The sequence below is a fragment of the Melanostigma gelatinosum genome (assembly GCF_949748355.1).
Source record: "Melanostigma gelatinosum genome assembly, chromosome: 16".
In the NCBI taxonomy this organism is placed as follows: Eukaryota; Metazoa; Chordata; class Actinopteri; order Perciformes; family Zoarcidae; genus Melanostigma; species Melanostigma gelatinosum.
In genome coordinates this window covers 16008426-16021950 of record NC_136649.1, presented here as the reverse complement: position 1 = coordinate 16021950, position 13525 = coordinate 16008426, and the positions used below count along the sequence as shown (strand labels likewise).

General features: G+C 42.7%; 1 protein-coding gene across 1 annotated transcript in view; it reads right to left on the bottom strand.

Annotated features, from left to right (window-relative positions):
• Positions 1 to 1667: 1667 nt before the first annotated feature.
• Positions 1668 to 13525, bottom strand: part of ltk (leukocyte receptor tyrosine kinase) — a gene marked incomplete at both ends in the record, with an annotated part of 32855 nt that continues 20997 nt past the window's right edge. The window contains 13 exons of the mRNA XM_079286277.1: positions 1668 to 2714; positions 2837 to 2927; positions 3159 to 3293; positions 4301 to 4402; positions 4622 to 4714; positions 5007 to 5104; positions 5186 to 5315; positions 5846 to 5910; positions 6361 to 6451; positions 6586 to 6772; positions 10549 to 10659; positions 10818 to 10982; positions 13110 to 13208. Coding sequence (XP_079142403.1) covers positions 1668 to 2714; positions 2837 to 2927; positions 3159 to 3293; positions 4301 to 4402; positions 4622 to 4714; positions 5007 to 5104; positions 5186 to 5315; positions 5846 to 5910; positions 6361 to 6451; positions 6586 to 6772; positions 10549 to 10659; positions 10818 to 10982; positions 13110 to 13208 — 2414 coding nt within the window. The remainder of the gene's footprint in view (positions 2715 to 2836; positions 2928 to 3158; positions 3294 to 4300; positions 4403 to 4621; positions 4715 to 5006; positions 5105 to 5185; positions 5316 to 5845; positions 5911 to 6360; positions 6452 to 6585; positions 6773 to 10548; positions 10660 to 10817; positions 10983 to 13109; positions 13209 to 13525) is intronic.

Here is a 13525-nt window from a genome sequence, read left to right as displayed (position 1 = left end):
CAACTACCAAATCGATGAAATAAGGATAAAACAATAATACTGAATAGAGCTTTTAACAGTTGATTCATTGAGATACTTGCAGCAGCATGTTTGGTAGATCCAAGGCTCAATACCTCCCCCTGCTGAGTCAACATCGGTACTACCAGCACGGCACCAGTAGATGCAGTGCAGTGGTATTTAATGGCAGTGATCAACTACAAATACAGATCCTTCATTAACACACATGAATAACAATAAATGAAAAAAAACATCTACAAATGCAATGGGTTAGTCCAGTGTACGGGAGAGAATACAAAAATAGCAAATATTTTCACAGCTGCGTGGTCATTCTACACGCTTAGACTTTCATGAGAACTCCTTCAGTCCAAGTAAATATTGGGACACGGGGAAAGAGAATAGTCTCAGCAGAAACTATTTAAACACCATAAGGGGACTGTTTTGGGGAAATGCTCTTTTTTTTTTTCTTGCAGAGTTAGAGAAAATCTTCTCTTATGTTTGCTCAGTAGATTTCAAGCTACAGCCAGCAGCCGGTTAGCTTAGCTTAGCACAAAGACTGGAGGAAAAGACATCTGCCTCCTTGCTCACCAACAAACACATTATATGTTGTTTATTTTAATCTGCACTAAAACGAAATGTAAAGTGGGAGTAAATGCGGGACTATTTCCTGGCCAGGAACAGTGACTTTCTTGTCCTCGTTGTGAGGTTTCCAGAGAAGTCAGCGGTAACTCTGAGTCTGGCTGTCTGTGAACGAACACCAGACCAAAACCAGCAGCATCAACTGGGAGGAGGTCAAAGTCACTGACCAAGAGTCAGCGGACAGCCGGAAAAAGATTCACATTTGACACCCTCAGACTATCCTCAAATAAAAACAGGGTTTAGCAGTTCCTTGTGTGTACGACCGCTTGTTCTCACGCCACTGAAATTCCATACTTACATACAAACTAGTCCACAAACTAGTCCATCTCCATTAGCTGGTTCAATGTTGGAAACATCAAGTAAGTAGTCTGTTATTGCTGTATGTTAGGCGTATCTGTTGTCACATTATTTAGGGTGAAAGCAAATCAGTGTCACGTTAGTGAACCACATAACGCAAGTTCCTTCAGTATGCATAAAACTACAAATGAAATAGTTTTAGTAACTTTACAGCCTTTACTGAATTTCAATCATTTGAAATAAAAAATTCGAAAATAAAAACACATCCTTGGGGATTCACTTCCCAATGGCTCAATATCTTCATGTTGTTATAGTCCTACTGTACAGCGATTACGACAAATACCAACAAAATGTTTACTACAATGCAACATATACTACTTTCAAAGCCTTCATGAAAAACAACAACAAATAGGTAGGAAAGGAGTCCCAACTACAGCAGTTATTTAATGTGGACATGAAAGATCACAGGGGTTGCATGTTGTCCAGTGTTTTCAGCTACCAGTGTACCAGAGGCCCAGGAAAGAGGTCTGAGTCCAGCGGGGCTTTTCTGTATCACAGTGCAGAGCACTGTTTGTGTTTTCCAGCATTCCAGGAGCTCCAATATGTTGTTGTTCTGGCTCTCAGACTGTAACAAAGCCCTCATGGTCATGGCGTTTTGTTCCAGAAATCTAGTCTCAGGTTGTGACATTTGATCTTCACATCAATCAGAATCCCAGTTACAGTAAGCCCGTTGCTCAGATGGGGGTAACGCTGAGGTCTTCAGACAGAGAAAAGCCTGAGTCTCGGTCACGTGTGGGTTTCTCAGCTTTGGTGTGTCTCCTCACGTCCTCGTGTCCGTAGCTGGCGTGGCGCTTCAGCAGCAGCTTGGGCATACAAGATGAGGAGGTATGGAGGCCTAACGCCAGTCCCAGGCTTGTACCTGAGGAGACACTGGGGGCAGAGCTGGTGTCTGTGATGGCGTCTGGGGTTTTGGGTATGACCAAGGGAAGGCTCTCTGCCTCGTAGCTTTGCTCATTGTAGGCATAGTTGACGTTGCCACAGGGGAAACTCTGGAGCTTCGCCAGGTCCACACCAGCTTTTATGATGCCACCTGTTGGGGTCTTATGGGAGGACGTGCTCGGGGCAGTTTTAGCTTGGCAGGACGGGGATGAGGTTGAGGAAGTGCAGAGGCTGGAGGCGCTGAGGTGGGTGCTGTTGCACTCAGCTGCGTTGCTCTCTAAGGTTGGGTTGCAGGTCTGAGGAGCCTGTGTGTTGGAGACGGTGGCAGCAGAGCTTGAGAGCGGCATGGACTGAGTGTGAGCGAGTGTTTTCTTCCCCCGGAAGTTTTCCAAAACCCAGGAGCCATATGTGGGGTTCCACAGGTTCTTTGTTTTGTTCTTCAGCCTCTGGCTCCCTGAGGAGGAGCTGTTTCTGGAGCAAGGTCGGTGATGAGGAGGCTCAGGGTGGAGCCAGTGGCCTCCTGCTGACAAAGCAGGGGCAGGAACAGGCTCAGCCCAGCACGGCTCCAAAGCCTCGCGGCATGATGTCACTTCGTGGTGGACAGGTTGGGTCCTCTCGAGCAGTAGACGGGGTTTGGTAGGCTGTGGGGGAAGAGGTGTTGGACCAAGGCCCAGAGAGGAGAGGCCCAGCTGAGAGGGGAAAGCCTGGGAAACGGGATGGGACACTAAGAGTGGAGTGAGGCTGGTGGAGGTGTGGTCAGAGGGACGGATTATTGTGCCGCCATTGTCCTCTGCGGTGGGGGTATATTCCATTGGCAGGGGTGTGTTGATCACATCTGGGTCCTGGTACAGAGCAGTGAAGGGGAACATTAATTAAAGAAAAAAAAGAATGAAGGAAGGAAGCCTCAATAAATATGACATCTATTTAAAACGAATTGCACAGACAGGTGTGCTATAGAGCGTACCTGAGAGCAGTAGTTAATTCTTTCCAGGATAGTAGAGAAGTTGGGCCGGTGCTCGGGACAGTGTTGCCAACACTGGGTCATGAGCCGATAGCTACATACATAGTAACAGACACACATTTCAGATCTATTGTTTAAGCTGTTTGTTCTATGAACCATCTTATGAATAAGTCACGGTATTATCATACCAAAGAGACAAGAGAAAACTTTCGAGAGTTCCATCAATTGAACATTAAAGGTAGTAGACAAAGCAGAATCTGTGCCATTTTCTCTAAAGTCATCCCTGAAATCACCCCAGCTGTGCCCTGCTCCTGTCAGTACTCACACAGGCCCCGGACAGCTCTTGGGAGGATCCATTCTGCCTCCACTGTTGACAAACTCCAGCACCTCTTGGTTGGTTTTACAAGGATACGGCATGAACCCCAGAGAGAGGATCTCCCACAGCAGCACTCCAAATGACCTGCAGGGGGAGAGCCAGATCAACAGCTGAGTTGAACCTCATGAACGCTCATGTTTCTCAGAGTGTACCAGAATCAATCTGAAAGCACTGCCTCGGTTTATAACATCTATAAAAAAGCTAATTATTATTGAAATGATAATGCTGACTAGATGTTTTTACTTTGTCTGGTATTGATTCTCCAAGTGTTTTTTTCCTATAATATTTATCTATCTTATTCTAGCGGTCCATTAGAACGTCCCAGATGGTGAACTGTGATGCTTTAACACAGTTTACACTTTCCCACAGTTGTTCCCAGTTTGTGGTAACTGGAGCGAAAGCCACACAAGCCTCTCTTGTTTTTTTAATTTGTTCTGCTGGAAAACAACTTATTTTCTAAAGAACTTCAAGTGTGAAGGAATAATGTACCTCATCAGAGTTGAACTATAATTATCTGTGGTGAAATTGTATCCTGTACATATTCCCACCACCAGTCTGACGCTGAGTTTTATGGACAGCTCAGCTGTATAAATCTGTCATCCCACTATAAAAGACTCTGATTTCACCTGTTAAAGTCAGACGTACATGCTAAGTATTCAACTTCCTTTGTCATTGAAAAAGTGGTTTGGATCCTCACTGCGTTCTTTCTCCAGTTGGCTCTGTGTCTTGAACACAGATTCTGTTGCTGTCTTGTTCACTTGATACAGATGTGTGGTTTTGTTTAGGAGTAAAGTTACTTCAATCTCGCCTTCTGGTGTTGTACTGACTGCATGGATGCTTTTTAAATTAGCGGCAATAAAGCGCTGGGATACGTATCGGAACAATTAGTAGCAATGACAAAAAAAAAAAAAAAACGTTAAATATACCCACGATTCAGCATTTCTAAAAGACTTACACATTTGTGTCAGTTTAAAGTAACACACGCTTTAATAAGAGGTCTCAAGCTGAGTTAAAAGGAAACAGTGATTGAAAACCTTTGTGGATAGAAACGTACTACTGTATACAGTATAATGTGTGCCTCATATTCATACCATGTATCAGTCTTGCAGGTGAAGATTCCCTCCATGAAGGCCTCTGGTGGCATCCATTTGACTGGCAGCATGGCACAGCCACCTTTCCGATAATAGCTGGCTCTGAGAAACAGAAGAAAATACGATTTGGAATGTCCATTCATCATCAGAAGAGAAGGTAAATACCTCGAGGCCATGAACTCTGTAAAGTAAATTCTGAATCTGTGTACCACATCAACCCAGTGCTGTCCAGACTCCTTCAATGAGAGACATCATCTTAAGTCATCCTGTGTGCTTTGTGCTGCCATGCAGTGCGTGATGATGCAGATTCAGCATACAAACCTGTATATGTCTCGTGCCATGCCAAAATCCCCAATTTTGGCCACTCTGTCTGGTCCAGGGCAGGTAAGCAGGCAGTTTCTCGCAGCAATGTCTCTGAAAATCACAGGATCTGTTCCTGAATGTAGCTTCATGATGGCACTCGCCAAACCCACCTAAATAATGTACTGCATGATAAACCCATCGTTTATTGTTGTTTTTTATTTGTTGGAACATTTTAAATCATTAAAGAAGAGGATTGATGTAAAGATGGGAATAAACCAGTTACATTCACCTAAAAGTCACCCCTTCTATAGCATTTGATGCTGTAGAAGGGGCATTCCTACAGCCCATAACACTTTATTTTTGGGTTGTTAAGGAGTAGTAACATCTGGGGGCAGATCTGAACCTGTGTATGAAGTGGTTCTCCTCCAGGTAGCGACAGCCGAAGGCGATGTCTCTGGCCATCTGCAGCAGCTCCCGCATGGTGAGAGTAGAGGTCTGGCCCTGGATACAGCACAGCTCGATTTAGTTGGCAACAAAAACAAACACACACACACACACAGAAAAGGTGGAGTCCAGACGTACAGCCCGTGGCCTGTTCTGTCGCAGGAAGCTCTTCATGTCTCCTCCCATCATCAGCTCCAGCAGGATGAAACGCGGCAGGATGTTCAGACTGACGCCGATGCAGCGCACAATGTTGTCATGGCTGAACTTGCTGCGTGGACAAACGGTGATTAACACTCAGGTTAGCAGGCTTGTAATTGTGTTTGTTAATCATATACAAAAATCAGTTGCTGTTGCTGGTAGTCCGACTCTTTAAAAAGTGTCGCACTAGGGACCAATTTGATCGATCAGTGGTACTGAGACGAAGTTACAGTTATTATACTGAGATAAAAAAAATACCCCTGCAGATTTTGTCCTTAAATAATTGGCTTCTCACAACAACAAGGTCTATATGTGTGTTACGCCCACTGTCTCTGCCGTTTACTTTCTTATTTCTGTTATCTCCTGTTTTATGGTGAGTTACGGAGCTCAGTTTTGTTTCTGTAGGCCAGTTGAGATCGATCTCTCTCTCTCTCTCTCTCTCTCTCTCTCTCTCTCTCTCTCTCTCTCTCTCTCTCTCTCTCTCTCTCTCTCTCTCTCTCTCTCTCTCTCTCTCTCTCTCTCTCTCTCTCTCTCTCTCTCTCTCTCTCTCTCTCTCTCTCTGATTGAGTGAATCAATGCATGAACTGCAGTATGGAGCACCTCATAATCAGGGCCTCCATCAGGAAATCCATTTCATCCTGTTCGGAGCAGATTTCTGGAAGAGTCTGTGGAGCAGAAAGAATCAGAGAAGCTGATATTGTCAGGAGGCAAGATATCACTCGACCTAATCAGCAGACCATTGAAAGGCAAACCCATGTGAAGATCACTCAGCTGTTTCTTTTTTAACCTTGTGTAGTTTTTAAGCCAAGGGATCTGATGTCATCCAATCCTTCCGTGCAGACATTGCAGTATGTCATTTCATTTTTTACACAAACTATCTTACTACATGTTTATATTATGTATAAGTAAAGCAAATAACCCTTCTCTAAACAACCGCATTACAAAGACCTTGTCTTTTCCTTCATGCGTGTGAGACCTTTAGACCCAAAAGGTCGGAGGCACCCCTGTGGGATGTTGATTACAGCACATGTAATGAACACAACTCTCCTCAAGATGCTATCATCTGACACTTAGGTGCAATTTGTCCTCATATGCCTTACAAAATGTAAGCTGACCTTTATGGCCACCTGCAGGGGGCTGTTATCGCTGCTCATCCCCAGAACTTGTCCTTCATAGACTTCACCGAATGCACCATGGCCGAGAGCCCTGACAACAAAAAAAAGATGAAAAATTTAAGTGAAACAATCAGTAGAAATCTGTACTCTAAGTAAGGGCATCGGCCCGGAGAGCCATCAGAACCTCAAAAGGACATCTTGACATTGTGTCAGAGTATGCTGGACCTGAGAAGTGTTATGTTCTTGCGTGGTACTTCTTTCAGTTCATTGAGTGAGGCGGCCTTCCCTGCAAAGCAGTAGTTGGGGTTGTAGTCTGTCATGATGGTGGAGGAGCGGATCTTGCTCAGCTTGTACTCTGGACTCTGCAGATGCCCCCTCACTGCATGCAGGCCGTTCTTCCTGCGGTACCACACTGAAGATGGAGACAAAACCAGCTTCTTTTACTTCAAAGGCTCAGAACCTTTCTTTTTTCTTTTTTTTAAAAATCACAACACTAACTGGACCCCATACTTGCATTTAAGTTGTAGAAACAACTTCCTGACCATCTGCTAACTGTAGAAGCAGTAACACAAGGAGGGGTCAAGCCGCATCTCAGTACTGATGCTTATCAATGTAAAAACAACATCCCGAGGGCCAGTGGGGAAAAAAGTGAGTCTGTTCGTAAAAGAGTTGGTTGTCGGACACTTTGATGTGGAAAATTGGTGTTCACCTTTAAGAAGACGAATCCCACACACTGCAGACTTCAGACAACTGTGTAAATGACCAGCGTAAACCTGATGAACACCACTTGTGCGTAAACGAGCGCGCCGTTGTGAGAAATGTAAATTTGTATAATTTACGCCACAATAATATTATACAAACCTGCATGTGAAGATGAATGTAAAGAACCATCCATCTGTCTCTGCCAATATTAGGGCACTGTCTAAAGACACACTCTCCTCCAAGGGCCTAAGGCACCCAAAAGAAGTAAGCTATGAGGTGCCTGGTTACACTTCTCACTTATATAGAGAGACTAATTTACCTCCAATTAGTTCCTAATTGAAGTCGTTTTGCAGCTTGAGATGTTCATATTGATACTGAAGTGTTATACAACAGCATATTATAATTCAAATTGCAGAGTCAAACAAGATAATGTCAACTTATCTACGAAGGGTAATTTATGTCGGATTTCCTAATGCAAAAATGCCTCAAAAGAATGAAACCTTTAGTGAAAAACAGGTTTGGATAACAGCACACTCCTTCAACAGGCCTGGCCCACTCAAGGAGACAATTCAAAATTATTGGAGAGCGTGGCAAGTTCTCCTGAATCACTCGTACAAGCCACTTTAGAACAAATCTGTTCATACGAGTGGTTCTTGCATGAGGCCCAATGTTTTGCAGAATGCATGTGGGATGTCCTCTCCTTGGTTACTGCTCCTAGACTGTCTGTGCCAGTGAGTTTGGACTCACCCGCCATGGAGGCAGCCCACATCCCCGATGCAGGTTGGTAGTCTGCCAGGGAGGGGGGGGGGGGGGGGGGGGGCGTTGCGTGCAGGTAAGCGGTGTCGTAGAGCCATCGCCCGGTGCAGATGCTAGGGACTCAGGGGGGTTGGGATGAGGGGTGGGTGTGAGGAGGAGGGAACGGAGGAGGAGATGGGGCGCCCAGGGAACAGACTACCTCCCTGCACGGGGGAGAGCTCAGGTGAAGAGACACTGTTAACCTGAAAGCGTGTGCTTGGGTGTGCTTTGTGCAACGGAAAGCAACATGTATGTATTTGCACAAAGGTTACGTTTTGTTTTAGTATTTGATTTATTCACTTGCAAATTCACACAATCACACTCAGTGCAGTTAGTGAGGAAGTCACACTTATAGCTCATCCATTTTTCATTACAAAAAGCACTTTGTCTGGTTATTACAGGAGTCATGCAGTTTCACGCCACTTCTGTTTGTTCATGACTATTAATTAGCAAAACAACCATCTTATCTGCAATTAATATCCATCCAAAAATACTCTGATGACACAGAATGCATCTATGTTTATCTATACCTAACCATTGTATCTGCTGAAATACCATTTATCTGACGACTAATATTTGTTGGCCTGGCTCATCTTAACCCTACTTCAACTTTAATTTATTTCCCATTTTTATATGTATATATATAAAAGCAATACAAACATTTCCTCAAATCTCCTGAAGGGACGGTGCTCCCAACAGGAAGAATCAATTCATCTGTTATTCTCAACATCCATTACTGGTATTCTTGTATTCTACTGTTGTGCATTGCACACATTTACATATGCTTCTAATAACAACACATATAAAAGGTTCTGCAACTAGAACATATTATACCAAGTGATGTGGAGCTAATCTACCCAATCTAAAATAAAAAAACAGAAATGTCACTCCACAATACAACGGTGTTGTGATACCTTTTATGCAAAGTAGTGGAGCAAGATTAAAGCTCATGAAGTGTCTTAAAATGGAAAGGCGATCCTCGAGGGGCACGAACGTGAGGTCAGTAAATTCCATGTCCATCTTATCGGTCGATTAGTTTACCTTTCCTGTGTACAAGGGACAATGATGTATCCTACAGTGGTGTTAGATTTAAGTTCACCAGAACAGGTCACGCTGCAATCATTATAAATTGATCACTTCCCTTAAAGGAGGATTCTTGTATTAGTTTGGTCAAAACCACAAACTGCTCTTGCCATGGAGCCTGGTTGTCTTGTCAGACAGCGTACAAGCCCAGAGAGCTGAACATGTGATTGATATTTTACAGGAAGTCAGTGCTGTGCAGATTTCTCCAGAGGCCCACACGCAAAGCTTATATTCACCAAGACTGAATGTGAGAAAGACCGAGCGAGTCCTCCACTGTTAAGCTTTACTTATTCAGCACATTCAGTGAGGTTATCGAGAGGACGAGAGAGAGGGAATCTTCTGTACTCAAACATCTTAGTGGAGGATTAGTGGTGGACCAAAACGTCAGGGTTCCCTTGCTTAATATCTGCAGCAGATGGTTGTCAAAAAAGGTGACAAAAGGTGCAAAAAATGTGTAATTAGCTTTAAAATCCCTCACTGTCCTATATTATTGCAAAATTACTGCATATGTTGTTGTTAAAACTGCATTTTTTTTGTAAAGTGTCCGCGGTTAATGAAGCTAGTTTTACTAAACATGTCAACACTAAACAGTTGTATTGCATAGCAGCGTTTGAGACCAAGATAAATGTTAATGCAACTTTAGCATTAGGTAATGTCAGATGACTCATTCATCTTGATTATTCGATTGTGGTTGTCTTCTAATTCCTCAGTTGTCTCTCTTTCTCTTTCTCGTTATTGCTCCTGAGTAGTAAAATAAAACTGGTTAATTCCGTAATTATTCCTATTTTAAGCGGTTTATTGACGCAAGAATCATCAGCAAAGCATTGTACAGCAATTCTGATTGTCAGATTGCCTCAGATTACAGAAATTGAGCAAATGGAGTCGTCTCTTCATTGAAAAGCAACCGCTCTTTATCACAGCGCTTTGTGTAATCGTCTTTTTTTTTGCAATACCCGAATACTCGTATCACAGAGAATCAATGCCCAAGGGTTAGGATAGACTGTATGCTTCCCAAAATGACTACAATCGTATATTTTATCACGGTTCTGATTTGTTATGTATTCTTTATGCCTCATAATCATGATTGTTTCTTCAGTTTTTTTTTTACTTTTTTACTTTTTAACTCATCAGTACACATCTCCAGCTGGGAAACTTCCTTGTTTAATGTCAAACCTTTCTGTTTGTCCTTTTATATAGCCAATACTGTGTTTTTATATCAAAATCAATGTCATACAGTGAGATGTTTACAGTACATCTCTACCGTATCGTGCTTCCGTGAAAGAAATCGTAGTGTAGGAAATAAATACATAATCTCACACTTTGTGGCACAAAGAAAAGAAAGCAAAAAGGTGAGTCACCTGAAATAATGCTTGTAAAAATAATGCTTGTGTCCATAAGTGCTCAGCACATGTAATCCGGAGCCCTATCTTCTCCACAGCCCCTTTAGTCATCCGACACACCGCCAGAGGACGGCATTTAAACCAACACTTGTCAAAAACGTATTCCTGTTTCAGCAACATCGGGAAGCGTCTGTATTTCCACCGGCTGCTCACAGCCGGTGGAAGGTGGAGGGTACAGACTGCACACAGAACTGGATAAGTCTCTTACTGAGGATGACGCCAGTGCAGATCAGCGCAATGCCGCTCGCAATGGTGGAGACCACGACTGCCAAGATCAAAGACAACGACATCTGGCCCTGTAGAGCCGGGCCTTGAGGAGCTGCTCGGAGAGAAGGGAGAAGAGGCCAGATGAACGGCTTTAGTTTGGATTGGACAGAATTTTGAACGATTTATTGTTTGCCATTAAAATGAGCTGTTAACACTTTGTGGCTTTCATACAATAAATAAAACGAGTGTTTGTTCGAGGCAATTACGTACCTGTGGTGCTGACACATGTGACGTTGTCACTGGCCAGGACTTCGTCGTCGTCGTCGCAGAGGCAGAGGATGAGGCGAGTGGCCTCATCTCGTTTGCAGCTCTGTGTTTGACAGTGGCTGCAGTTCAGCTGCACCTTGATCTCACACTCGCCATGACTCTCCATGGCTACAGGGGACATTGAACACACGGATGCAGAGAAACACAAACACCATTTGTTAGGGAGGGCGATTGTTACAGTGCCTTGCAAAAGATTTCACACCCATTGGCGTTGTTCCCATTTTGTTCCCATCACAACCTCAAATTAAACTTGATTATCATTTGGATTTTATGTACCGGTAGTACTACACAAAATAGTCAAAATTGGTACCTTCAATTACCTTCAAAAGTCACTTGCTTATTTAAATAAAGTCCACCTGTGTGCAATCTAAGTATCACATGATCTGACAGATCACCATTGAATCCATTATTACTAAATGGAAAGAATATGTCACCACAACAGACCTGCCAATAGAGGAACAATACTCATGGCAGGCAAAGGGAGACATTGATCAGAGAGGCAACAAAGCAACAAAGAGTATGTGTCCATGAGACCGCTTTAAGCCTTACACTCCACAGAGCTGGCCTTTGTGGAGGAGTTGCCAGAAAATAAAGCCACTGCTTAATGGAGGAGTCTCCCACATACCTTTTGGCAAACTCCAAACATGTTTTCTTATTTTTTGTCTTTGTCTTTGGTCTCAAACGCACTATCCCGTATGAGCAATGTTCACTACAAACTACAATGGCCAAATTAGTTAGCCTTTTATAAAAATGTACAAATATTATATATATATAAACATCTTCAGCAGGAACAAATGGGGTCAGGGCTGAGAGGGGTTGGGGTTGGTTAAAGTGAGGAGATGGACGAACACACTGTTGGTTTTGGTGTTTTTATAAGAGTTGTTGAAAAATACAGAATGTCACCAGCCCTGTACTTTGATCTCTAAACACTGTACATGTTGTGCAATTATGTCTGTATTTGTGTAAAAGCTGATATGCGCTTGTAGTAAAAGTTGTCCATCATTAAATTACTCTCAACTCTAACCTCTGACCTCTAATCTTAAGTCTTGATACAAATTATGAATACAAGGAGAATATGTGTGTCATAACCTCATCCATCACTTCAAGACAAGATGATTACATTAGAGAAAACTCAATAATAACGTTTGATCTGGAATATCATTGTTGAGATCTCGCTTTGAATACATTTCATGTTTGAACCCTGCTGAGGCAGCCGCTGTGTTTGAAAGCTTCGACTGGCAGCACACAGAGCAACAACAACGGCGTCTTTCACATGAGAATGGAGCGCTGTCTGCTGGCACCAAAGGCAACAAGCTCCATGAGGCTGTGAATTAACCAACTGCCTTCCGCCTGTTCCCGCCGAATAATGAGAATCAGATGGTCTCACAAACAAAACACCGCTACATATAGCATGTGCAAGCGTGAAGGCCTGAGTGTTCAGACACACACACACACACAACTCCAAAGATGTCCTTGAGTTTTCATATTACTACGGCAAAAACAAGCGCTATATAAAATTAAAGTATTGTTGTTATTATAAGATGCATGGGGATAATTATCTGCCGTCTAAAACATTTTTCAGCATCTATTTTTTTAATAGTGTGAATATAACAAAACACATCAATTTTCAATTTGATGTGTTTTCCTGGCTTCATGTAATTCATGTAAAGTAATTTCTTGACTTTGTCTATATTTGTCATTATTGTTGTTCTTCCTTGTCATTTTATTATCTTTTTTCTATTCATCTATTTATTTTCTCACAGTTTTATGTTAATTTCTACTCTACTCTTCTCCATTGTAGTTTGTCAAAACATTCGTAACTCAATGAGCAGAGTTTTTTTGGCGGGCTTTAAATCACATCACATTGTCTTCATCTGTAGATGGTGTGTTCTGTCTTAGGTCTCTATTCTATTACTGCATCTCATGGTCTTCATTTGCAGAAGGAGTTTGCTCTCTACTCCACTTTATTAAATTATGTTCTACTCTGATCTAGTCTAGCAAACTCTACTCTATTCTATTTTGACAAAAACTAAATCTTAATTCAAAGGACCACTCAATAGCTTTTTTACGCTTTCAACTGCATCTCACGGTGTTCATCAGGAGATGACATTTGCTCCCTTTTCTCTCCTCTACTCCCTCTAATCCTCTATTTCCACTACTCCACTCTGGCTGAGTCATTATTGAATGTATCAACATCTTTGTCTCGATAAAATGATCACATGATGTCAGTCTCACCTGCCAGAGGCTGAAGGAAAATCTCTCCCGTCGGATGAATGAATGAGATTCCATTCTCACCGTCGGCTGTGATCTCATCCGTCAGCGCAGCGTCACCTCCTGTCACAAAATGTATGTTGTTTACCCTCCTATCAGTCAGTATTACAAATAATGTCAAAACCATTTTGACCAAATTATGACAGGTCATGCTTGTCATTTGGTTGCCAAAAAAACCTCCATGTTACACGGCTCGCAAGCGGAAAGATTGTGAGATACGATTGGAGTGATTTAGCTGTTCAGTTGTGTCATTTCAGTTACGAGTCGACTGTTGATAGCAACCAGACAGGCAGACATTATGCTTTAAACTGAAGCACACATCAACTGTCTCTTAAAGAGAAAGTTATGCCAATATTCTTTAAGGTGTTTCGGCGTGCCTG